This window comes from Oreochromis niloticus, linkage group LG9, assembly GCF_001858045.2.
Source record: "Oreochromis niloticus isolate F11D_XX linkage group LG9, O_niloticus_UMD_NMBU, whole genome shotgun sequence".
In the NCBI taxonomy this organism is placed as follows: domain Eukaryota; kingdom Metazoa; phylum Chordata; class Actinopteri; order Cichliformes; family Cichlidae; genus Oreochromis; species Oreochromis niloticus.
Genome location: NC_031974.2, coordinates 1,934,964 through 1,962,709, shown reverse-complemented (window position 1 = coordinate 1,962,709; position 27,746 = coordinate 1,934,964). Strand labels below are relative to the sequence as shown.

The following is a 27,746-nucleotide window of genomic DNA, read 5'->3' as shown; positions in this document are numbered from 1 at the left end:
ATCGACCTTAGTGTTGTCCTTTTGTAAAAAGAATCGATAAGAGAATCGATAAAGAATCGAATCGTTAAACAGAATCGAAAATGGAATCGGAATCGTGAAAATCTTATCAATACCCATCCCTACAGTCATCCACCCATTCACACACACATTCACACACTGGTGATGGGAAGCTACATTGTAGCCACAGCTGCCCTGGGGCGCACTGACACTGATTAGTACCTTGTTTTTCATAAACACAAACAGGTGACTGAGAGAAATGTTATTGTTATCCACTTTGATCATTCTGAACATTGAAGGAAATTTGTTCAAGAGTCACACTTTGTATATTTCCTTAAGTTAGAACATATTAATGTTGGATATAACTATTTAAATTATTCTTCCCTTTGTGGTTTTGATGTGAAATGTTGTTAAACCATGTGTCAACTTCTGTTAGCATGACAGCAGATCATTCTGATGTCCTTGTAGGAAGACTTAATGAAAAGGAAACTGACCCTGAACTAATTAAAAGCAGGTCACAGCTGAGTCAAAGGGTAATAAAAATAAGACCATGCGGTGTCCAGCGTGGCGACACGTGCAGTGTGATATTTCACACATGTGCAACCAGCTATAAAGGAGGCTGAGAAGTCTTTTGGTTCAGTCCTTGCGAGTAAAACTTGTTCAAGAATTTACTCTTAGACTCTGTGGTCATGCTTAAGTGTTTTTGATAAAAATTCTGACAGTCATATTTTCTTTTCTTACTCAAATTACCTGCATCAGCTTTCCTTGGTTTGAAAGCCTTTAAACTATACGCTGTTCAATAGTCGACCTTAATCTTACAGAGAATGTAATTGCTTACGGAGCTTGCTTCTTCGACATCTTTAAGATTTCTGAGCAAATGTCTGTCCTCCTCCAGAACATGTTGTGTAAGTAAATGCGGATTCCAACTTCTTTTCTGGTGCGCGTCTTTTATTTTGACAGCGAATACACACCACATATGTGCAGCCCTGAGGATGTTATTATCATGGTCTGTCTGGCAGGAAAGGACCCAACATGCAGACTCAAATGCAGAAGCAAAACTTCATCTTAAAGTGGTAGCTTTATTGCTGGACACTGGGAGAAACTTAAACAAACTTGAAGAAAACATGAGGCAGGATTGGCAGGCAGAACACACAGTAGCATTCACAGAGAGTTGGAGAATGGCTGCAATCACAGCATTGTAAGATGGCGAAAGATGTACCCTTTGGCCCCCTCCTCGATTCAGAGATGGCCTTTCCCTTTTCACGTAAATGGCCTCCTTGACTCCGCTCTCAAACCAGCGTTCCTACCTGTCCAGGATGTGTACATCCTCATCATTGAAGGAGTGTCCACTGGCCTGTAGGTGTAAATAGACTGCAGAGTCCTGGCCTGATGAGGTAGCTCTTCTGTGTTATGCCATCTGCTTCTCCAGAGGTTTTTTGGTTTACCCGATGTATAAATCCTTGAAATCCTCCTGGTAGTTAACAGCGTACACTATGTTACTCTGTTTGTGTCGGGGGACCTGACCCTTGGGGTAGACCAATTTTTGGCGCAGCGTGTTTTAGGCTTCAAAAGCCACAGAGACGCGGTGTTTAGAAATAATTGCATCTCAACTGTTCTGTTCTGTCCTGACACGCACGGGATCACGTCGGGTTTTCACTTAGGCAGCAGTTGTCCAGCGCTCTAGACTAACGGTTTGCCACGGTTGCACTTTTTGGGCAGAAAATTGCTGTTCACACAGACTATATTGATTTGTAAATGATTACCTAACAATCTTGTGAACACAAAGTTCTTTATTTGGAGCACCGCTCTAGAAGAAAGATACGGTACTGAAAACGTAATTGTGCTTAAAGTGCTGTGCTGAATTAAGAAGCAGAAAGTTAGCGGCCATCCAGGTCTTTATGTCTTTAAGACATTCCTGCAGTTTAACTAATTGGTCTGTGTTACCTGGCTTCATGGGTAGGTACAGCTGCGTGTCATCTGCATAGCAGTGAAAATCTATGCTATGTCTTCTAATGATACTGCCTAGGGGAAGCATGTATAATGTAAACACAATTGGCCCTAGCACCGAACCCTGTGGAACTCCATAACTGACCTTAGTGTGTGAAGAGGACTCTCCATTTACATGTACAAATTGGAGTCTATTAGATAGATATGATACAAACGGCTGCAGCACAGTACCTGTAATACCTACAGCATGTTCTGATCACTCTAATGGAATATTTTGGTCAACAGTATCGAAACACAGCACTAAGGTCTAGCAGGACAAGCACAGAGATGAGTCCACTGTCAGAGGCCATAAGAAGATCATTTGTAACCTTCACTAAAGCTGTTTCTGTGCTGTGATGAGCTCTGAAACCTGACTGAAACTCTTCAAATAAGCCATTCCTCTGCAGATGATCTGTTAGCTGTTTGACAACTACTCTTTCAAGGATGTTTGATATGAAAGGAAGGTTGGAGATTGGCCTATAATTAGCTAAGACTGCTGGGTTGGGACAGTCACGCAGTTACTCTAGTAACGATTGGTGTACCAAGCACGGCTTCGGAACCGACGTTACAGACGGAGAGTGAACGGAGCCGGGATGAGGAAATGAGTCAAGAGAGAAAACACTCATAGTGGCTGAACCAGGCGGAAACTGACGTCGGCAGGGATTTGGAGCTCCTGACATGAAGAGAACGATGTCTGAGCGGAGAACAGGTGGGTAGTGTCTCTCTTTTAAACCCGACCCTGTGGTCAGCTGATCACTACCTGACAATAATAACTTCAAATACAAACAGCTGTGTTTTCCCCTCCATGTCTCCTTGTATTCTTTGTCAACATTAGATAATTGTGTGCTGGAGGCACGTTTTGATAGGGTGATTTGGCCATCTGAACGTCCTACCTATAGATATGTATGAGACCACATGACTTTCGCGCATTGCTTTGTTGGTAGGTGTTAAAATCTCCCAATTCTTTCATCTTTGGGCTGAAGGAAGGACAACACTCGGTATATAAATGCTCAATCAACAATCATTTTATTCCATACAATTTTCATTATTCCATACAACACTTTTGAGCATAAACCATCTGGAGGGGAGATGAGCGCGGGAGGGTGTCCCCCTCATCTCGAAGTGTCTGAGCGTTTCTCACATTCTTATAGCTTCAGCCCCCCTCCACCTAGTCATAAAACCTAAACATCCACATTCTTTCTCTCTCAGTGAGCCTAAGTTATGACCTTGGCTTCCTGTGCAGTATGTTCTGTTCTTTTCTAATCAGACAAATAAGGCAATGACTCTCTAAAAACAATATTTCTTATACCTCAGCAGTATAATGCATCATAAAACAATATCATTCATTCACAATAAATCAGCAGTCTAATGTAATACAAATCAGTTTAATAAATCTAATAGTTATCACCTTCTTCTAAGTCAGGAGAATAATGCAAACTAAAACTACATAATGATTTCACAATCTTTATTTAGGGGTATAACGTGGCATAAGATAATATAATAATCTCACAGCAGCGCGACGGAGGCTAGACTGTCCCATTTCACAAGCCTCGCACTTCCGGCCTTAGCGGTCTTTAAGTAAGCGGCCCTCGTGGACCGTTAAGGCTGCGTACTTTAAGGCTGCAGACCCTGAATTGGGATACAGCCATTGATACAGAGAGACTAGTGTAAGGCTGTTCCAATTCTCAGCACTGCTCTTCTCTTTTCCTGAGTCCTTAGCAATTCTCCTTCCCATGATGGCGTTTTCATTGAGGCAAAGGAAAAGAACCGAGGAAAAGGAAAGAGGAGGTACTTTTGGAACACACCCCACCTACTTACGATGTGTAGCTGAGTCATGTGACCACACAGTAACAAACCACAGCAGAGTCAGAAGAATGGGGCGGAGCAGAATGATAAATGAAAGATTAGTGTTCTATGTAGAAAAGAAAGGATATTTGGCTCAGTATCAGAGTGGTTTTAGAAGAGGGAGGGGTACAATGGATCCAGCTTTATGTTTAGAACATGAGATAAGGAAGGCACAAGTGAATAAGGAGAGTGTGCTGGCGGTCTTTTTTGATATAGAGAAAGCATATGATATGATGTGGAGGGAAGGTCTATTAATAAAAATGAGGGAAATGGGTATAAATGGTCGAATGTTCAGATGGATTAAGGATTTTTTGGAAGGCCGACAAATAATAGTGAGGATTGGGAGGAGTTATTCGGAGAGTTTGCCAATAGAAAATGGAACGCCACAAGGAAGCATAGTTAGCCCGTTATTGTTTTCACTGCTGATAAATGATGTGTTTAAGAACATAGAGGGTAGGATGGGGTTTTCACTTTTTGCAGACGATGGGGCAATGTGGGCAAGAGGACGAAGGTTAGACTTTTTGGTAAAGAAAGTACAGGGGGCAATCACAGAAATAGAACACTGGTCATATAAATGGGGGTTTAAATTCTCAGCTGAAAAGACTAAAATAATGTTTTTTACAAGAAAAAGAGTTGGTGTTGACATCAGGGTCATTATATTGACAAGAATTAGAAAGGGTAAAACAATTTAAATGTGACATGGACTGTACATATTCGGAAAATAATAGACAAATGCAAGAAAGTGTTGAATATAATGAGGTGCTTAGTGGGAACTGACTGGGGGGCTGATAGGAAATCTTTAAAAGCTATATATACTGGGTTGATTAGGTCAGTATTGGATTATGGGTGTATAGTATATAATTCTGCTGCCAGAACAAGTCTTCATAAGTTGGATAGTATCCGATATCAAGCGCTAAGACTTTGCTCAGGTGCATTCAAAACAACATCTGCAGCAGCAGTACAAGTAAAAATGGGGGAAATGCCATTACAAATAAGAAGAGAGCAACTGACATTGAATTACTGGGCAAGTTTACAAGGACATGGTCAAGATCATCCGACGAAAACTGTTTTCCAACCATGCTGGGAAAAGAGAAAACGGAATTGAAAAGCTTTGGGTGGACAGTGGGACAGAAAGCAGCTGAACTTAATCTGGACAAGATCAACATAAGTCAAACAGTGCCGTTGCCTACAATACCACCATGGATGCTCCCCGATGCAGTAGTAGATTTCACATTGTTAAACAAAAAGAACAAGGAGAGGGGTTTTATTTTAAGTTCACATACAGCACAGGAATATATTAATCAGTATTGTAGTTATGTCAAAATCTACACAGATGCATCAAAGAATACAGCCAACCAAAGTGGGATAGCATTTATAGTTCCTGAATTTAATATCAATGTGGGAAAAAGGATCAGTGACGATTTGTAAGTGTACACGGGTGAAATGGTTTCAATATTGTTAGCAGTCCAGTGGATTGAAGAAACAAAACCACTAAGATCTGTGATATGTTCAGACTCAAGCTCTTCACTGGCCAGTCTGCAAGACAGTCACTCAGACTGCAGACCTGACATTCTGATAGAGATCCAGCAACCATTGTTCAGAATTGTTATGATGGGGCTTATGGTCACATTGTTATGGGTACCAGCGCATCATGGAGTTTAAAGGAAATGAAATGGCAGATAGGACGGCAAAAGAAGCAACAAGGAGACCGATGGTAGATGTGGTTATACAGTATGATACAAAATGAAGGAAAGGTGGCAAAAGCAATGGGAGGAAGAGAGGAAAGGGCGATGGTTTTATAAAATCCAAAGGAAAGTGGGGGAAATGAGAAGTACAGGTCGAAACATGAGAGAGGAGACGATTATATCTCGACTGAGATTCGGACACGCTGGTTTAAATAGCACATTGTTTTCAATAGGTAAACACTGTACAGGGGAGTGTGACTGCAGTAGGGAACAGGAAAAAATAGAACATGTTTTATTGAATTGTCAGAGGTGTGATACTGAAAGGAGACGACTGATCAAAAAGCTGGACGATATGGAAGTGAAGTTGGACTTGATTGATTTGTTTCGCACGACCTCTATAAGTGAAAGTTATCAGGCTGTATTTTGGTTTTTAAGGCAGACCCATTTGTTCGGGAGAATTTGATTTATTTATTTATTTTTTGTCATTTCGGTACACACTCCACACCAGTTAGTGGCGGTAATGCACCATTTTGCTATTTGCCAACCGCCAGTAAACCCTATAAAGAAGAAGAAGAAGAAGGGGGCGGAGCAAAATGTGTTAGCAGGAGAGGAGTCGAGCAGAGAGAGCTGCTTTGTCATGAAACGGGAGTTAAGTAGTGAAGTTAGAAGAGAGAAACAAACTAAAGTATCGATCATAAACCACTACCAACGTTTGGATCGATATCTGCATCGATCTGCCCACTCTTGTCTCCTGGATCGTAGCTGAGATCAGCGTGAACCACGTGGGTCTCTGCTCCCTGATCTGTTTCCTGTGTTTGGAAAGAGTTCCAGCTTCATCACGGAGTTTCTCTCGGTTTGTGGGCTCATCTAAAGGTAAGCACCGAGCTAACTTTACTGTGAGTTCAGTTCATGTTGAGTTTAGCTCCTGAATGAGGTCTTCTGCTGCTCTCCTCGGTGTCTGTTCACAGTTTATTGTCAACACGTTGAGAGAAGAGTGAGAGAGTGTTTGGAGAAAAACACCAACTAATCATTAGCTCAGCATGCTGGGAGAAGTTGGAGCAGAAAAGTCTTTTCATTGTCCCTGCAGCTGTTTTTCTGCCTGCACCAAAACTCTACAGCCTCATTTCTATTTAAGTGATAACAGGAAATCAGAGCGATCTGCTGCAGTATCAGGGTCACAATAAACTTTATTGTCCAGCTGCTGTGGATGAACACATGAGAGGAAGTGAACTCCTACAAAGTCTCATTTTAATGAGTCTGGCTGCTGTAAAGTGATGCACAGGAAGATGTTAACAAAAACTAATGAAACAGAGATGAAAGTTCATATTTGAAAGCACTGAGATGTAAAATATAATGTGGTGGTTAATGTGCAGCTCTTGGTGATTTGGGAGAAGAAGAATGTTTTTAATCCTGTTGGGTATTGAATGTTGAATTTTGTTTTGTCTACAGATCCACTTGTGGTTCATGACTTAGACTAGTCTGGTCCAGCTGCTTTACCAAACCATAATTTATTTATGTAGCACTTTAAAAACAACATATGGCTTTGTGTGGGGTTCTATTTACATCTCTCATGTGTGGAGAGACTGTGAAGTGGTGATAACGTCCAGGCCATGTTTTATAATCACGGGGGTTGCTGAAGGTGTTGAAAGTCTTGGGTGGAGGAGTAACAGATCATTGATGGTAGAATCCACAGCAGGAGCTGTTCAGGCTGGTGGTGTGCATTGTTAGTTCAGTGGCGTCTTTAGGTTTGTGGTTGGTTCAGTGTTTTCCAGACAGAAGCAGAGTCGTTAGATGAAAACAGTTTTTGGAGTTTAGCCTCACTAAAGCTGAACTTTGAAACTGTCTCTGTCCCCACTCTGAAACACTTCCTGCTTTTCCAGCATCAGCCTCCTTTAGCTTGGCTGTGAACCAGAGCTGGTCAGTATTCTAACTCACCCTGGTGTGTGATGCTATGCAGCTGTCCTCACAGAAGCTGATTTCACAGGACGTCACAGCATCTCTATAATAATCCAAACTGTTGGTAACAATCCTGAAAACCTCCCAGTCGGTGCAGTCCAGACACACCTGCAGATTCTCCACAGTCTCATCAGTCCACTGCTTCAGTGTCTTCACAAAAGCTTTAGAGAGTTTCAGTTTGTGCCTGTTTGCAGGGATCAAGTGAACCATGACATGGTCTGAGAATCCTGATGCAGTGTGAGATGATGACCCTCTTACTATCAGCTCACCTTTTGTTTTGTAGTGCTTTTTTCTTCCTTTTCTTTAAATAAAATCTATGAGGTTCAAATGAAGCACCAAACTACAGTTACTCAGTCAGTGGAGGTTCAGTAGTGCAGTTTTTCACCACTGTTGTTAACTGGAGGCTGACACACTGACTGAAGACATTTAGTTTGAGTAGATTTGAGCTTTCCATCTCAGCTTCTTTTTGTCAAGGATGAAATGCATATAAATATATTTTGTGTTCCAGCTGATCATCAGGAGGAGACGAGCCATTTAGACTCAGCTCAGCCACTACAGAGGAAACAATGACTTCAACCCAAAAGGTGAGCAAAAATATCACTGTTATTGAACCTGTGTGCACGTTACAACTCTCATTGTAGCTCATCATTGTAATGTGATAATATCACCAGAAGGTGGTGGTAACACACCTACAATGTGTTTGTTGACATCTTTGATTTCACTAATGGAGTTTCAGTTTGTTCCACGACTGCATTTCATTCACTGCCTCTGTTTGTATCTCTGTCACTGCAGGACCAACATGGAGCGAGAAGTCAGCGCTCTCAGGAGGCCGACAAACCTCACAGAAGAAAGGGAGAGAAAAAATACAGCTGTGATGAGTGTGGGAAGGGTTTTACCCGGGCTGTACACTTAGAAACACACCAACTCATCCACAGTGGAGTTAAAGCGTACACCTGTGACTTGTGTGGAAAATCTTTTACTTTGGCTGCTAACTTAAAAAGACACCAACTCATCCACAGTGGAGTTAAAGCGTACACCTGTGACTTTTGTGGAAAATCTTTTAACCGGGCTGGAAGCTTAAAAACACACCAGCTCATCCACAGTGAAGTTAAAGCGTACAGCTGTGATTTGTGTGGAAAAACTTTTGCCCGCCCTGGAAGCTTAAAAACACACCAACTCATCCACAGTGGAGTTAAAGCGTACAGCTGTGACTTTTGTGGAAAATCTTTTACCCACGCTGAAAGCTTAAAAAGACACCAACTCATCCACAGTGGAGTTAAAGCGTACACCTGTGACTTTTGTGGAAAATCTTTTACTTTGGCTGTTAACTTAAAAACACACCAACTCATCCACAGTGGAATTAAACCGTACACCTGTGACTTTTGTGGAAAATCTTTTACCCACCTTGGAAACTTAAAAACACACCAGCTCGTCCACAGTGGAGTTAAAGCGTACACCTGTGACTTGTGTGGGAAATCTTTTACCCACGCTGGAAGCTTAAAAACACACCAGCTCGTCCACAGTGGAGTTAAAGCGTACACCTGTGACTTGTGTGGGAAATCTTTTACCCACGCTGAAAGCTTAAAAAGACACCAACTCATCCACAGTGGAGTTAAAGCGTACACCTGTGACTTGTGTGGGAAATCTTTTACCCACGCTGAAAGCTTAAAAAGACACCAACTCATCCACAGTGGAATTAAACCATACACCTGTGACTTATGTGGAAAGTCTTTTACCCAGACTGGAAGCTTAAAAACACACCAACTCATCCACAGTGGAGTTAAAGCATACAGCTGTGACTTGTGTGGAAAGTCTTTTACCCAGACTGGAAGCTTAAAAAGACACCAACTCAACCACAGTGGAGTTAAAGCGTACAGCTGTGATCAGTGTGGCAGAGCTTTTACTCACAGTGGCCTCTTACAGCGTCATCAAGTTATCCACTCCGGATTTAAGGCGTACAGCTGCCACATTTGTGGAAAAACCTTCCACTGGATAGGCAGCCTAAATATTCACCTACGCATTCACACTGGAAATGACGTTTACTGCTGTGATCAGTGTGGGAAACTGTTTGTGAAATATAAAGACTTACAAGACCACTTGTTTACCCACACTTTGGGGAGACCTTATAAATGTGACCTGTGTGAGAAGACTTTTAAAGCTCCACGTTACCTGAAAAAACACCAACAGATCCACACCAGAAAGAAACTGCAAGTGCAGTTACTGTGAGGTATGTATTTATATTGTTATCTTCTTGTTTAAGACTGACTGTTTGGATCAACTGTGCTCATTGAACTGTGTTCGCAAGTTAGTAATTCTACTGGACTAAATTTTGGAATTTTGGAAACAGTACATTTGCATAATGACTGAAACCAGCCCACTGAAGGAACAATGGGCTGGGAGTTCAGTTCCTTAATCTTAATTATGCAGATTCTCATGACCATTAATCAACAACCACTGACCGTTATGCAAATGTACTGTTTATAAGATTGGGGAAACCTGCAGTCAGCTGAGACTGAAGAAGTCACTTGGATGAGTGACGAAATGTTTCTCCCACAAAATGATACGTCCAGATGAACAGAATCAATTTTTGGAGGTTTACTTACCTGGATGATTGAGCATGCATCAAGATGGGTTGAAAAACGTTTCTTTCTCGCTGATATAACGGGACACCTCGACGAGTTAAAAAATGTGATCCCCAGATAACACAACTGTCAAATACAAAGCAGGGGAAGGGATCACATTAATCTACAAATCCCTGTATTAAGATAAGTCATATTAGCCCAGTTTATGTTTTTCTTATCATTGATTTTGGGGTGATCGTGGCTCAAGAGTTGGCAGTTCTTCTTGTAATCGGAAGGTTGTCAATTCGAGCCCCGGCTCCAACAGTCTCAGTCGTTGTGTGCTTGGGCAAGACACTTCACCCGTTGCCTACTGGTGTTGGCCAGAGGGCCCGGTGGTGCCAGTGTCCAGCAGCCTCGCCTCTGTCAGTGGCTACAATGTAGCATACCATCACCAGTGTGTGAATGTGTGTGAATGGGTGGATGACTGAATGCAGTGTCAAGCACTTTGGGGTCCATAGGGATTAAGTAAAGCGCTATACAGACCATTTACCATTGTTGTGAGGAGACCATAAATAGCATCTGCATTTTCTGTTTGTATAGTTCCTTTGCTGTTATGGTGTTCTTGTTATGGATAAAAAGTGTTTTTTTGAAATATAGCAAATATATTTCTATAAAGTTGTTCTATATAGTATGTAAGATAAGATGACCTTTATTAGTCCCACAGGTGGGAAATTTGTTTCGTGACAGCAAAAGTGCAAAGTTATGTAGCACTTAGCAGTTATCTAACTGTTGATATGCAGCATTATTAAATTTATTGTTAATGCAATGGTTGATATGGTACATTGACTTTTGAGGAAATTTTAGATGGCACTCATCATCAGAAAGGTTGCCTACCCCTGCTCTACAACAAAGACATTTATTGAGTCTCAGTACCAGGTCACTTTACTCTAGCATGCAAAGTGCTTTCCCGTGTTGTATAAAGCACTTTGAGTGCTCAGGCAGAGTAGAAAAGTGCTTTATAAGAATCAATCCATTTTACTTGTATTTACTAACTGAACAACAGGAGGGTCATCTAACTAAAACCAATCAGTGTATCCCACCTGACCCCCTCAGAATCAGCTTACTTTTAATAGTCTGTGAGTTTTATTTAAATGTCCTCAAAGTATGGTGAGAGTCTGTCTGCAGCCAGGGTACCAGTGCTTGTTGCAGTTCCTCTACATCAAAGACATTTATTGTAGCCCATTAAGCTGAGTGTTATAATGTAAACAGTAAAATATAATTGGACATTGGCAGAGATGCTCTTTATTTCAGGCCACTTTCAGAATTAAAATGTTGAAGGAATTCCCTGACTTACACTGTCTTTGTATCTTTGTTTAGAAGCAGAGCGACACAGATGGATCCAGTTCTGAACCCTGTCGTCAGTGTGGTGGTGGGAAAGAGTTTTGCTGTGACCTTTGTGGAAAAACTTTCACTCTGCAACAGACCCTAAAAATCTGGACTTCTTTAAATTGCTTGAAGATGTTTCACCTCTCATCCGAGAATCTTCTTCAGGTCTAAGGTCAAATGGTGGAGAGTTCCAGATTTAAGCTCTGTGGGAGTGTCAAGAGGTGATATTTTTTGGTGTCAATGCTGGTGTGAAGATTGTGCTGTTTTGATTGCTTTGCAAATATTCATTTCAATAAATCCAAGGAAATATTTGGTTTCAACGCTCAGTTGATTTTCAGGGAATATTCCAGCAGTTAAAAGTGTTGATAAATGAACTCGAGTCTCTAAAAATGGGCTATAGGAGATGTGAAGTGCAAACATATGTACATTGTGTGTAATGGGATTTGGCAAGATTGAGAGATCTGCCGGACATAAAGAAAAATGTAAATACGAGACTGACAAAAAATTGATAATAAAGACTTAATGAAGCAAAACAGCAAGTTGAAAATAAGACACGCAGAGATTCAGCAGAGAGAAGTCGCTCATTGTCTGAGCATGTTAAGAATATAATGATTAAAGTTCATTTAGTGATTTTTTTTTTTTTTTTTTTTAATATGTACAGTGCAGTGGTGCTCATTAAGACTTGGCCCTCCATATAATAATGGGGTAAAAGAGTGAATTTGGCTCTATGATTGAACTGAATTATTGAAACTGACATGTAGAGCTGCAGAGGGATTTCCAAACATGCTTACATATCATAACCAGTTAAAGTCAGGGTGCAATTTTCCTGGGCCAAAAGAGTCTGAACAGAATGTCCCAGACTTATATAATAAGTACAAAATGACAGGCTGAGAACTGTTAGATAATAGTGTAACCCATGTGAAATACAGGGCTGCAAAATCCCTTTTTGTTATCTAAGGCTATAGCCTGTTATTGTCACAAGGGGGTGCTGTAATGCACTTTTGTGTTCTGACAACCGTGTGTCTAGTGCGCAGGAAGCATTACCTGTCTCTTACTGTGAGATCTTCCCTCTCTGATGGCGGTCAAGTGTGTCAGAGCTCACCAAAAACTATCTTGGTATGCAATGCTGCAGCCCGGTTAATGAGACCAGATTGTTTTACGTATAAATGCTAATAAGCCACTCTTTTATTAGTCCCCGAACTCTGACCACAAAGGGAATAAGTCTGTCGAGTTATTTGTGTTGGAATATCCCAGTTTGTCACATGCCTTTTGTTAGCTACCTCTTAAGTTGAATAATGTATTTCACAAACCGATTCAGCTCAGAAACATTTGGAAAAAAACATCAAATTTGGTGTGTTGTTTTACTTTTCTTGTTATTCTTTACAGTGTGTTATAAGTGTTGAATGCTTTGAGCTAAAGGTGTTTTACTGCCGATGCTAGATGTGATACTAGCTGCTAATAGCTGTTAGCTACCCTACCCCCACGAAGCCATATTCCGATCGGGGAGGTATTCAGATAGAAGCACTAGCTCTGTTTATATTAGAATGGTTAGGTCTTAATAGAAATGAGCATATTTCAAGTTTAATAGTACTTGCACTATGAATTAAGTTACATTTGCTTGTAAGCCTTATGGATGAATGACACATTGATTGCGATGACTGTTTACATTACTGTTTAAGCTGCTGATGTTCTTTATTGTGATATAATTGTGATAAAATAGTTGATACTGGTACAAACAAGTTACTGTAACTCTTGTAACTTGGTAAAGCTAAATGGAATGCCATTTGTTATTAATACATTTGGAAAAGAAGTTAATGAGTTCATGTTAAGAACACAAGATGGAAAAGAAATTCATTGTTCTGCACTGTTTGTGTAGATTGTTTTTTTTAATTGATCTTGGAATAAATGTAACCCGTGAATTCTCTGGCCTTTTCAAACATAATTTTATTAATTTATATCATCAAACTGAACAGAACTTGGAAAGACTGTCTAAACTGCCCATCTCGCTTGCTGACCGAATAAATATCATTAGGATGAGCACTTTACTCAAATTTTTATTTTTGTTTCAATGTATCCCAATATTGGTCACAAAAACTTTTTTCAAGAAAATAAACCAGTTAATTTCTCAGTTTATCTGGAACAAGAAGACACCCAGAATAAAAAAGCCATTTCTCCAAAGACCCAAGATTACAGGAGGAATGGGGTTGCCTTGCTTTCAGCTCTATTATTGGGCCTGTAACATACATTGTATGTCATTCTGGGGTGGGGAACATAGACCTGATTGGGAACGGATGGAAAGTATGACTTTTTTCTCTAATACTCTTAAATCTTTGGTTCATTCAAATTCAGATCTGGGTAAGCATAAATGTAAAAATTCAGTAGTGTCCAACTCACTAAAGATTTGGTCTCTTATTAGAAGGCATTTTCATTGGCGTCAATGTTCAATCTTTACACCATTAATTCATAATCAAGCATACACCTTGATCTCAGGATCCACATTCCAGCTATGGACTTCCAAAGGGATACACACAATTAAGGACCTGTTTATTGATAATCTTTTTCCTTCGTTTCAACAACTTCAGCAAAAATTTTCCATAGAAAACAGAGATTTTTTCAAGTATTTACAAATACGTCATTTTATTAAGGAAACGTTTCCCAATGAACCACAAAAGCTAGTTTCAGATGATCTGTTCCCGATGAACCCGCTAAAGAAAGGAGCTATTTCCAAGATCTACAACCAACTTTCGCAAATAGACAGTACAACTACATTGGACCACTTGAGAAACGCTTGGAGTGAGGAACTGGGCACTAACATCACTGAAGATCAGTGGACTAAAGCTCAAGAACTGGTTCACTCCACTTCTGTCTGATGCAGGCACGGACTACTACAATTTAAGGTCCTTCATAGGCTCCACTTGTCTAAACTGAAGGTTTCAAGGCTGTTTCCAGGGGCGGACTCAAGATGTGATCGATGTGGCCAGAATTCTGCCTCATCGTCACATATGTTTTGGGCATGTCTCAATATCACCACCTACTGGTCTAAAATATTTAAAACTTTTTCTGATATTTAAAAAAAAACAACAACAGCTTTTTATTTGGGGGGGGTTGTTTTTTGTTTTTTCCCCTCCTTTGTATAGACTCATTTAGGTATATAAATATGTATGTATAGATATAGATGTGTGATTGTTTATATAAATGAAAAACAAACAAACAAACAAATGATTTAGATCACGAACTGCTTAAACAGTTTTGTAGAGGTTGCTGGAACGAGCTTGAGGAGAAGAAGCACCTTCATTTCCAGAGTTGCTCCTCTTGCTACGTACTGAGGAGGATTGGCAAGCAGCAAAGTCCAACCGAATGAAACAGCACTTAGGCATTTCTAAGCCTAAGGCGCATTTAAACTCCCTTGAAGTAGGAGAGTATGTCACAGATGATACAGACGTAGCATATAAGTTACAAAGGAAACTTGCAGAGATACAAGCTCAAGTGGCTTCGCTGAAAGCAAACTCTGACAAGCCAAATAAGAAAACCAAACCTAAGTTCAAGCTTCTTCCCAAAGAAAAATCTGACCCAAGTGAGTCTAAGCTCACTAAGAAGCTTAGACTCATGGTACTGCCCATGGTACTGCTTCAGGTGCGGCGAGGATGGTCATATTGCTCCCTCTTGCAGCAATGAACCAAATCCTGAACTATTTGAAATGAAACGTAAGGAGTTCAACCAAAAACGACAAGCCTGGGAGGAACAGAATATGTCAGCTTTAAACTAAAATCAATTCCTGGGGAGGGACTACCAGGAACTGAAAGTAATCATGAACGTCCGAAACCGGAACCTCAGCGTAAAGCATCCTCTCTCAAGCAGCAGCACGACCCCAGATTAGGTTACCCAAGGGACTTGTAGCACAGAAATGTACAGCAAATGTTACCGTGACGGGAGTCAATTGCAGTTGTGTCCTTGACACTGGGTCTCAAGTGACCACAATATCCACTTCATTTTACAACACCAATCTTTCAGAACATCCCATTCAGCCCATCAGTGACCTCGATGTTGAGGCTACTAGTGGCCAAAATGTTCCTTACTTGGGATACATACCCATCAGCCTCAAGTTTCCAAAAAGCTTTATTGAAACTGAGCCTGAGGTTTCTATCCTTGCTTTAGTAGTACTTGACCTATGCTCTAACTGTGACCTGCCTGTGCTGATTGGGACAAATGCACTTGATGTTCTGTACTTCAAGGCTTTTTCAGCCCTTGCTGGATCCAAATGGTTTTCAGTAATGGATCCCAAGTCTGGTTATTACCAGATTGAGATGGAGGAATGATAAGCCCAAGACAGCTTTTGTGTGCCCTTTGAGATTTTACAAGTTTAACTGTATGCCCCAGGAGATCACCAATGCTCCCAGCACCTTCCAGCGCTTAATGGAACGGTGTATGGGCAGCCTCAATCTGAAAGAAGTTCTTGTGTTCATGAATGACATCATCGTGTTCTCCAGCACTTTGGAGGAACATGAAACCAGGCTTCTAAGTGTCCTTCAGCAACTGAGAGAATATGGGTTGAAACTTTCTCCCTAAAAGTTCTCCTTTTTCCAAAGTTCAGTGTGATACCTGGGACACATCGTGTCTAGCAAAGGTGTAGAGACTGATCCTGAGAAGGTCAGAGCTCTCAAAACCTGGCCAAGACCCCACACGCTCAGTGACCTCAAATCTTTTCTAGGCTTTGCAGGGTACTATCGACGGTTTGTGAAGGACTATTGAAAAATTTTCAAACCCCTGAATGATCTTACCAAAGACTACCCACCATACAGGAAGGGCAGAAAGGTAACCTAGCGGGTACTTGAACCCTAAAGAGCCTCTTTCCAGCTGTTGGACCCCTGCTTGTCAAGAAGCTTTTGAGGTAATCATAGAGAAACTGACATCAGCCTCTGTGCTTGGATATGCTAACCCCAAATTACCATATATCCTCCATACTGATGCAAGTACCTCTGGGCTAGAGGCAGCCTGTATCATGAACAGGATAGTGAAGTGAGGGTTATTGCCTACGCGAGTAGAGGACTTTCACCCAGTGAACGGTATCCAGCTCATAAACTGGAATTTCTAGCATTAAAGTGGTCCATTGTAGACAAGTTCCAAGATTATCTCTACGGGAATACATTCACGGTTTTAACAGACAACAACCCATGGACCTATGTTTTGAAGGCGTTCCCAGGCCAGCCGAGAGATATAATCTCTCCAGTGTATCCTCGGTCTGCCCCGGGGCCTCCTCCCGGTGGGACGTGCCCGGAACACGTCACCCAGGAGGCATCCTTGTCAGATGCCCGAACCATCTCAGCTGGCTCCTTTCGATGTGGAGGAGCAGCAGCTCTAGTATGAGCCCCTCCCAGATGGCCGAACTTCTCCCCCTATCTCTAAGGGAGAGGCCAGCCACCCTTCGGAGGAAGCTCATTTCCGCCGCTTGTATCCGCGATCTCGTTCTTTCGGTCACTACCCACAGCTCGTGGCCATAGATAAGGGTAGGGACATAGATCGACCGGTAAATTGAGAGCTTCGCTTTTACACTCAGCTCCCTCTTCACCACAATGGACCGGTGCAGCGTCCGCATCACTGCAGCCGCAGCACCAATCCGTCTGTCGATCTCTGGCTCCCTTCTCCCATCACTCCCGAACAAGACCCCGAGACACTTGAACTCCTCCACTTGGGGCAGGAACTCATCCCCGACCCGGAGTGGGCACTCCACCCTTTTCCGGCTGAAAACCATGGCCTCAGATTTGGAGGGGCTGATCCTCATTCCCGCTGCTTCACACTCGGCTGCAAACAGGTCCAGTGCGAGCTGGAGGCCTTTACCCGATGAAGCCAACAGAACCACATCATCCGCGAAAAGCAGAGATGAGATTCTGAGGCCACCGAAGTGAAAGTCCTCCGCCACTTGGCTGCGCCTAGAAATCCTGTCCATAAAAATTATGACCAGAATCGGTGACAAAGGGCAGCCCTGGTGGAGCCCATCACCCATCGGGAACGAGTCCGACTTAGTGCCGGCAATGCGAACCAAGCTCTTGCAACGGTTGTATAAGGATCGAATAGGCTGTAGCAATGGGCCAGACACCCCATACTCCCGCAGCACCTCCCACAGGACACCCCGAGGGAGACGGTCGAATGCCTTCTCCAAGTCTCCAAAATACATGTAGACTGGTTGGGCAAACTCCCATGCACCCTCAAGTATCCTTGAGAGGATAAAGAGCTGGTCCAGTGTTCCGCGACCAGGACGAAAACCGCATTGTTCCTCCCATATCTGAGGTTCAACTAACGGACGAACTCTCCTTTCCAGCACCCTGGCATAGACTTTCCCAGGGAGGCTGAGGAGTGTGATCCCCCTGTAGTTGGAACACACCCTCCGGTCCCCATTCTTAAGGATGGGGACCACCACCCCGGTCTGCCAGTCCAGGGGTACTGCCCCTGATCTCCACACAACATTGTAGAGGCGTGTCAACCAGGACAGCCCTACAATGTCCAGAGCCTTCAGGAATTCGGGGCGGACCTCATCAACACCAGGGGTTCTGCCACCAAGGAGTTGTTTAACTGCCTCAGTGTCTTCGCCTCTGGAAATTGGTGGGTCATTCCCCTCATCCCCAGACTCTGCTTCCTCCTCGGAAGACGTGTCAGTGGGATTGAGGAGGTCCTCGAAGTATTCCTTCCACCGCCTGACAATTTTCTCAGTCGAAGTCAGCAGCGCTCCGCCAGCACTATACACAGTGCAGGTAGAGCACCGCTTTCCCCTCCTGAGAAGCCTGACGGTTTGCCAGAATCTCTTCGAGGCAGTCTGAAAGTCTTTTTTCATGGCCTCTCCGAAGTCCTCCCACACCCGAGTTTTTGCTTCAGCCACTGCCCGAACCGCATTCCGCTTGGCCTGTCGATACCTGTCGACTGCCTCCGGAGTCCCACAGGCTAACCAAGCCCAATAGAACTCCTTCTTCAGCCTGGTGGCTCCCTTCACCTCTGGTGTCCACCATTTGGTTCGGGGATTACCACCACGGCAGGCACCAACCACCTTGCGGCCACAGCTCAATGCAGCAGCTTCGGCAATGGAGACGCTGAACACTCAATGTCCCCAGTCTCCCTCGGAATGCTGTTAAAGCTGTGCCGGAGGTGTGCGTTGAAGATCTCACGGACTGGGGCCTCTGCTAGACGTTCCCAGCACACCCTCACTACGTGTTTAGGTGCAACGGGTCTGTCCAGCATCCTCCCCCGCCACCTGATCCAACTCACCACCAGGTGGTGATCAGTTGACAGCTCAGCCCCTCTCTTTACCCGAGTGTTCAGAACATATGGTCGCAGACCTGGTGATACGATTACAAAATCGATCATCGACCTGCGGCCTAGAGCGTCCTGGTGCCACGTGCACTTATGGACACTCTTATGTTCGAACAAGGTGTTCATTATGGCCAAACTGTGTGTTGGGAAGCATTAATGTAACAAAGTATTCTGCAGGTTACCTCTGTGGTGTCCATCTTGTTTTCCCAGTAAAGAGGAGGCTCAATTGCAGCTCTTTTATAGGCCAGTCTGATTTGAGAAGGCTGAATTGAGAAGGCGTGATCTTTAGAGTATTTAAAGGGGGGCAGGAAATGGATTTGCGGCCATTTTTTGAGAAGTTGCTGTCTGTATGTGCATGATATTGGCAAGAGACAATAAATCAATTATTTCAGTTAAGATAGAGTGAAGTCTGATGTTTCTCTCACCACACCTCCTGCGTAACAGTGGTGTCAGGAGTGGGATTTGGTTACGCAGATGGAGAAAACACGCTAAATGAGAGGTGTAGGACGTGGAAGAAACCGTGGGACAAGGAAAAGCCCCTTTGCTGACATGGAAGAAAGAGAAGGTAGACAAACAATTGAGCCAGATCCACCACCTGAAGGAGCAATGGCTGATGAGGATGATTTTGAACCAGTAGTATGACCTAAGCAAACTGCAGTTGGTGTCGTGAGTAAAGAAGTTTCTGAACTGGATATCTTTGATGAAATTAGAGAATTTATGCGGCATTCCAAAAGAACAGAAACAATACTGTTTGAACAGATTAAACAACTGAGCGACAATATACCAAGGCTGCAACATGATGTGTATTCTGAACTTCATCAGCCTTGTGTCCAGTGTGACATTTCTATAGCAGCTGTTTTCCCAAAGCAAGAGGCTGGGCAACTGCCTCCACTATCAGCTGTGCAACCACCTCACGGAGCCACTGAGCACCAAGCTGAGCTGCCTCCTCCATCTCAACCACTGCATGCACAGCCTCAAATGCATGTTGTTCAACCTGCTCCAGTGCAGAGAGCAGAAATACACCATGGAGGTGAGCCGAGAATACCTGACTTCAGGGAAGGTGAGTATCCTGAAAGTTTCTTTGTACGATTTGAACGGATAGCTAAAACGTGGGGATGGCCACAAGTTGAGTGGGCAGCTAGAGTGGTCACTTTGTTGACTGGAAAAGCCCTTGAAGCTTATGCTGGCATGGATGAAGAACAGTCTGACTCTTATGATGCCATTAAAGCTGCAGTGTTATCCAAGTTTAATGTAACAGAGGAGACCTACAGATACCGGTTCCGGAGCACCAGTGTACCAGTGGGAGAGAGTGTGTGTGAAACCTACAATCGGATAAAGGGACTCTATAAGCGATGGATGCATCCTGACAGTCGGAGCAAAGAAGAGATTGGCAAAACCATTATTTTGGAACAGTTTCTTCGCGTGCTGCAGCCAGACATCCACACATGGGTGAAGGAGAACAACCCAAAGACAAGAGAGGAAGCTGCAGATCTGGCTGAACGTTACCTAGCTGCTCATCGTGACCCTTTTAAGTCAAAGATGACTGTGGGGAGACCAAGGTTTGTGGAGGTAAAACCTCCAGGGGTGTCTAGTGTTAAAAGCTTGGACACTAGGGGTGGTAAGAAACCTATACACTGCAGTCAAAGGTACAACCTCATTTGCTATTACTGTCAGCAGCCAGGTCTCGTGCTATTCTCCTTAAATTGCTGGCTGTCTGAGTGGTGTCCCAGAAATGATGTGGGCTTCATAGATAATTGGCAAACCTTCTGGAGGAAACCTGGTCTTGTTAGGAGAGACGACATCCATCCCACTTTGGATGGAGCAGCTCTCATTTCTAGAAATGTGGACAAATTTATTAAACCCCCCAAAATATGACTATCTAGAGTTGGGACCAGGAAGCAGAGTTGCAGTCTTACATGCCTCTCTGCAGCTTCTCTCCTCCTGCTACCCCCCCAAAAACCCATCTCCATAGAGACTGTGTCAGCTCCCAAACAGACAAAAAACAAACTAAAAACCAGCAACAAACAATTTAAATATAAAAAAATCACAAAGAAAGAACAATACAGTATCCACATCTGAACCAAAGAGTAAAACAGTGAAATGTGGATTATTAAATATTAGGTCTCTCTCCTCCAAGTCTCTGTTAGTACATGACTTAATAATTGATCAACAAATCAATTTACTCTGCCTTACAGAAACCTGGTTGCAGCAGGATGATTATGTTAGTTTAAATGAATCAACACCCCCGAGTAGGGATGGGTATCGTTTAGGTTTTATCCGATACCAGTGCCAAACCGGTACTTTTGAAACAGTACCAGTGCTTAAACGGTGCTCAAACCGGTGCTTAAAGAATGGAGAACACAAAATTGGTCCAAAAACCTCTCATGTTCAGCTGTTTTTTTTGTAAAAAGATAACAATGTTAGCCTTTTCTGCAGCTATAGGGCATATATGGTCTCACTCTTGGCTGGAAGCAGTGCTTAAACTATGGAAAAAACACAAACTTTGCCCAAAAACCTCTCATGTTTAACTGTTTTCCACTTTTTCTTTGGTCATTTTAGCCTTTTTGGCCAGGGTGAAGTGAGTATCTGCCATCAAACAAGAAGACAGCTGCATGTAACTACGACGGTGTTTGCTAGTTCACCTTACATGCATTAATGTAATAATGTGGTTAGCGTACTCAACGTTAATTACACATGAACAACATGAAGCTACTCACCCAGAGAAGAACGGCTGCTGCTGCCATCATCATCCGTCATCATTTCTGCTAGCTGGCAGGGCTAGGGGCCAGGACTCTCCTCTTCGGGGTTTTGGGGGATGTTGCTAACTCCGGGTCCGATAACAGGCACCACACCTGCAGTAGATGTGCACGGTGTGAGGTCTTGCAGCAAGCTATCAAACACGGCGCATTTCTCGGCTTTAAAAAACAAACGCTATGCGTCGCCAGGTGTTTCATCGGATTCGAGGTGTTACCTCCTTTGACAGTATCACAGTATCAGCTTAAAGCACTTGTTGCAGGCTGCTGAGTTTGCATCTTTTGCTGTGAAGTACAGCCAGACTTTTGATCGCTTCGCCTTGGGCATTTTTAATCTGTAGCTCTGCTCTAAAAGAACGTACGTACCTGGCCCCGCCTACTATCCTCGGAAACGTAAAATGACTGGCTAGAATTGGCTCAGGAAAAAAAAGCACCGAAATAAAGCACCGAAATGTGCGCTGCTTTTCGGTCTGGTTACTACCGTTTATGTCAGAACTGGTGCCATCATGGCACCGGACACCGGTACCCAGCCCTACCCCCGAGTCATTCTAACCACCAGAAATCTCGAAGCACAGGCCGAGGGGGCGGTGTGGCAGCAATTTTTCACACCAGCCTATTAATTAACCAAAGACCAAGACAGACTTTTAATTCATTTGAAAGCCTGATGCTTAGCCTCGTCCACCCCAGCTGTAAAACTCAGAAACCAGTCTTACTTGTTATCATCTATCGTCCACCTGGGCCTTACACAGAGTTTCTCTCTGATTTCTCAGACTTTTTATCTGATTTAGTGCTCAGCTCAGATAAAATAATTATTGTGGGTGATTTTAACATCCATGTAGATGCTAAAAATGACAGCCTCAACATCGCATTTAATCTGTTATTAGACTCAATTGGCTTCTCTCAAAATGTAAAAGAACCCACCCACCACTTTAATCACACTCTAGATCTTGTTTTAACATATGGCATAGAAACTGAACATTTAACAGTGTTTCCTGAAAACCCTCTGCTGTCTGACCATTTCCTGATAACATTTATATTTACAATAATTGATTACACAGCAGTAGTAATATACCTACAGCTTTTTTGCCCCCCCCCCCCCCCCCCCCCCCCACACCCCTACCCCCACACCCCCCTCCCCTATCCCCCTCCGCGTCCATGTGCGCGCGAACGGACCTTGCGCGTGAACGGACTTTGCGCGTGAACGGACTTGCGAGTTCAGAGATCATATGTTTACATGTGTTTAATAGCGTTTTATTTAATGAAACCATTATGTGTTTTAATTAAACTCTTTTTTAAAGGATTGTATAGGTCTCAGAGTTCTGTTATTTAGACATAGATGATTTAATTTAACTAGTTTAGGGGTATTTTTCTTTAGGGCTCTGAAACACACAGAGGCTAATAATTTTTAAACAGAAAGTTTTTCCACCTTCTAAAAACACATATTCACACACAGCATTTAATTTAACTGTTTTAGGAGCATTTTGCTTTTTTCTTTAGGGCTCTGAAACACACAGGGGTGTAATAGTTTCTAACAGAAAGTTTTTTCCACCTTCTAAAAACACATATTCACACACACAGAGGCTAATAGTTTCAAACAGAATACCACAAACAGCAGGCATTCCTTTAGAAATAAACAGGGATTCTGCAACAGTTAGCCCCCCCTACAGTCAGCAGAAGAGGTCATCCTCATCAAGAGCATCTCAATTGTACTGCCATAGTTTTCAATACAAACAGTCTCCTTTATCTTATGGCAGAGGGCCGGCTGTGCTAGGTCCATCGGAGCCACTATAGCTTTTATCACGCCATTACACTTTGTACTGACCATCCTCCAAACATGGCATCATCTTTTGTTTACACCTTATCTCTGCATCTCAGAGGGCACCTGAAACAAGCCCCACACCTATATAAAAACACCCTAATCAAACACCCTGTATTTTTCCTCACTACTTTACATATGGCCTTGAGAGCATTTTACTTTTAATTTAACTAGTTTTTAGGGGTATTTTTCTTTTTCTTTAGGGCTCTGAAACACACAGGGGTGTAATAGTTTCTAACAGAAAGTTTTTTCCACCTTCTAAAAACACATATTCACACACAGCATTTAATTTAACTAGTTTTAGGGGTATTTTTCTTTTTCTTTAGGGCTCTGAAACACACAGAGGCTAATAGTTTTTAAACAGAAAGTTTTTCCACCTTCTAAAAACACATATTCACACACAGAGGCTAATAGTTTCAAACAGAATACCACAAACAGTATGCATTCCTTTAGAAATGGGATTCTTAATTCTGCATCAGCTAGACAGAGTGGGGTTACAGTTAGACCCCCTACAGTCAGCAGAAGAGGTCGTCCTCATCAAGAGCATCTCATTTGTACTGCCATAGTTTTCAATACAAACAGTCTCCTTTATCTTATGGCAGAGGTCCGGCGGTGCCAGGTCCATCGGAGCCACCATTACACTTTCACCTTTTATCATGCCATTACACTTTGTACCGACCATCCTCCAAACATGGCATCATTGTTTTGTTTACACCTTTTATCTCTACATCTCAGAGGTCACCTGAAACAAGCCCCACCTATATAAAAGGTCATAATCAGTCACCCTGTATTTTCCCTCACTACATTACATCGGTCATTGAGAGCATAACACTTCGTTCATCAGCACGGACAACAACCCTAAGAGCGTTCTTTTTAACATGGACAGCGTATATGGTAGGTAAACAAGACTATTAACGGATTCTTAAATTTATACAGCTGTATATCAAAAATATTCAAACTGTTTTCTCTTCTAAACAAAAGCCTGATTTTTAGGAACTTGGTACACATGGACACCCCAAGCGGGACTTACACAAGGTTTGTATTTCTTCTCACACAAAACAGATTGTGCCTCACTGTTTAGAAGCAATCTTACCTGTTTCACACATAGTAACATTTAAATGTGTATTTCTCATTCTTTCTACAGGATCACAAAGCTATATAGGGCAAACAACACCTCTAAAAAACACAAGGTAAATATAGTGTTACACATGTTTTAAATATGTGTGCGTGTGTGTTCTGTTTAAACTTTGTATTAACAGTGCTTATCCCCCGGGTACAGGATCAATAAGTTGTCCAGAAAAACCTACAGAAGCGGAGGAAATAAGACCAAGCCTTACGTTAGGTATGTATACATGTCTCTATACATGACACTCAATTTAAAGGAAAAAAGGTTTTAAATATTTACAAACGTTCTAATACACCAGGCCCGAGACAGAGTACACAGCGTGTCAAGAAGCGGGGCCATCCGGAATAACACAGAACAAAGTGTGAGTATAGGCATAAATAAATCAAAAGAGTCAAACACATCCTGTTTTGAAATGATACACCATATATATTTCTAACACCCGTCTATCTCCACAGCGATCACACAACCCCTTACCACTACGGACCCCTTGAAGATCCCTTGACGTTTTTGGAATATTTACGTGATATTGAACTCCCAGAACAACAAGAAAAACCACAACCTTTGGGCAACATCGGAGAATCGGAAGAATTCTTCATCACCGGACCGCACACACCAGCGAGTGAGTGTCTGCCTAGTGATTTCAACGATGTTTTCGAGTACAGTCTATCAGATTTCAACATAAATGACATACCCGCCACACCAAAATGTCTCAGAAACAACAGCGATTCAGACATAGGTTTTGAAGAAGGAGGCATAACAGACTCACAAATATCGCAGGCATATGATGCATACTTAAATGCAGCAAAACCCTCTACATTTGAACAGAGCCATAGTGCCTCAAAAAATGATATATTATCTTTGATCGAAGCTAAACTTAGTCAACATCAACGAGAAATAGAGGCTAAACTTAACCAGCAACAACAAGCAATACAGCTGAACTTGCAAGAAATACTAGCTAAAGTTAACCAAGATCGAGAAGCAGCACAGGCCAACTTGCAAGAAATAGCACGGGTTCTAACAAGTAGCCACCAGGCAATAAACGAGACCTCAGGTTTATTACGTCTCATTAATACCACCATTCTAAATAGGTGACTTTTAAAATCCACATCATGGACCCACCCTGTAAATTATTCAAGCACAATGACGGTACCTCCGCTAGGGCTAAATGGTTCGACTTTGAGGCTTTTAATCAGGCGGCTGCGCAATTAGTAACCAATTGTCAAGTTTTGCATGCAACACTTAGTAGTCTCGATGCAACCCGCAGTGGTGTGTCTAATGAGCGTCCTCGTCCAACTCATTCTGAACCTATTGCTGATGATGTAACCGAAACACAGACGGAGTTTCCTGTAACCCCGAATGTTACTGTTGTTACTCAGGATACCGATGAATGTGTTATTACTGAGCCTTCTTTCACCCAGGCTTATCAGGGGGCTGATGCTACTGTATCTGTTGCTGCTGCTGCTGCTGTTGCTGACGCATCACCACACAGCCCCTCAAACAATGGAAATTCCTCAAGTGTTAACCATACACAAACACATGCTGCTGTAGTTGAGCCCATTGTTCAGTCTGGGTCTGGCAGTCACAGTCAGCTTAGCATCAGAGAGATACCTAATTTCAATGCACGAGAGTTGCGTGAGCGCCTTGATTTTAGGGACATAAGTCTTGATGATCCAGAACAAGTGCCAGAAAGAGTTAGAAGCTGCCTAGCTAATGTGATAGATAGAGCAGTGGGTGGATCTCAGCAGGGTTGTGTTCTAAATGTGGTCCTGCGTGGGCCCTCGCTGGCTTCTGATGTTCAAGCTGTTTTAAATCCTGATGATCAGTATGACCCTGACCTGTTTCTCGACCAAATAGCACAAGTTATGCAAAGTAACGACGAATCTATCGGTGATGATGAATTAGAGTTTATTGTCACAGTTGCACAAAACAGTAGCGGTGGCGGGGCTCGCTTAAAACTGGCAAACATCCCTTATGATGAGATTCTCTCAAAGAAGGGTAAACATCTGTATACACCAAACAATACGCACAACAATTTATGCTTCTCCCTGTGCATAGCACATTCATTAAACCCAACAGCCCCAGAGCATGAAAAATATGCTACTGCTAAACAGTTACATGCTCAAGTTGGTCTATGCGACACACAGACAGTATCATTCTCTGATGTCTGCAAATTTGAGAAACACCTAAACATTAAGATAGTGATCTATTATCACGCAGCAGGGCGTAAACGTCTGCATACTTTTTTCACACATGATGAGCCAAATCCAAACACTGTAATGCTGTACCTACACAATGAACACTATCACCTGATTGAAAAGCCCACAGCTTTTCTAGGGGCAGCCTATGTGTGTAATTTTTGTTACAATACATATGATTCACCGCTCTATCACAGCTGTAAACATAGATGCAACGTATGTTTCACACTCTGTCACCACCACAGAGGGCCCACCGTGAAATGCAGGACTGTAACCGCATCTGCAAATCACAACACTGTTACCAACAACACAAATTACCAGAAATAAAACACAACATGGTCCCGTGTGACAATATGAAGCATTGCATGAGTTGCGGTGTCACATATAAAAAAGCAAAGAAATCACCACACAGATGTGTCCAGCCTAAATGCGAGCACTGCCGCGAGCCTAAATTAGCCGGGGACTCTGAGCATCAGTGTTTCATACAGCCTGTTGAACAACAGAAGCCTTGTGATAAATATATTTTATATGATTTTGAGACACGGTATCACAACGGTAAACATGAGGCCAACTTTGTGTGTGCGTCTGATCTGAAGGGTAACAAGTTCACATATAATACATTAAAATGTGTGGCTGCGTTTGTGCAGCATTACAGACGCCCGAGGTTTCGTGGGTACACATTCATAGCCCATAATGCCTCAGGCTTTGACAACTATATACTTCTGGAGTACATGGTCAAGCAATGTATAACACCTACCGTCACAATGAGAGGGAGCCGTGTGATTTTGATGCATGACAAGGAGTATGACCAGCGGTGGATTGATTCGTTCAGCTTTTTGCCCATGGGTCTTGCCAAAATACCCTCTGCTTTAGGTTTTCAAGACCTGCAGAAGGGCCATTTCCCACATAGATTCAACACTAGGGATAATGAGTATTATGTCGGTCCATACCCGGATCCCTCCTTCTATGGTTATGAGCGCATGTCTGAAAGTGGTAAGGCGAGCTTCATGGAATGGTACCAGACCGCCTCACAGAACACCTTTGATTTTCAGGTTGAACTCAGACGCTACTGTGTTAACGATGTTGATGTCCTGCGTAAAGCATGTACCATATATCGTGACACTCTGTTGGGTTGTACACA

The 27,746-nt window shown here is 42.7% G+C and overlaps 1 protein-coding gene across 1 annotated transcript; it reads left to right on the top strand.

Moving 5' to 3' along the window:
• Positions 1 to 6,340: 6,340 nt before the first annotated feature.
• LOC112847915 (zinc finger protein 665-like) lies at positions 6,341 to 13,580 on the top strand. Its single transcript, XM_025910516.1, has 4 exons — positions 6,341 to 6,386; positions 7,978 to 8,053; positions 8,262 to 9,696; positions 11,408 to 13,580. The coding sequence occupies exons 2-3, from the start codon at positions 8,036 to 8,038 to the stop codon at positions 9,693 to 9,695; spliced, it is 1,452 nt and encodes a 483-aa protein (XP_025766301.1). The 5' UTR covers positions 6,341 to 6,386; positions 7,978 to 8,035; the 3' UTR covers position 9,696; positions 11,408 to 13,580.
• The last annotated feature ends 14,166 nt before the right edge of the window (positions 13,581 to 27,746 follow it).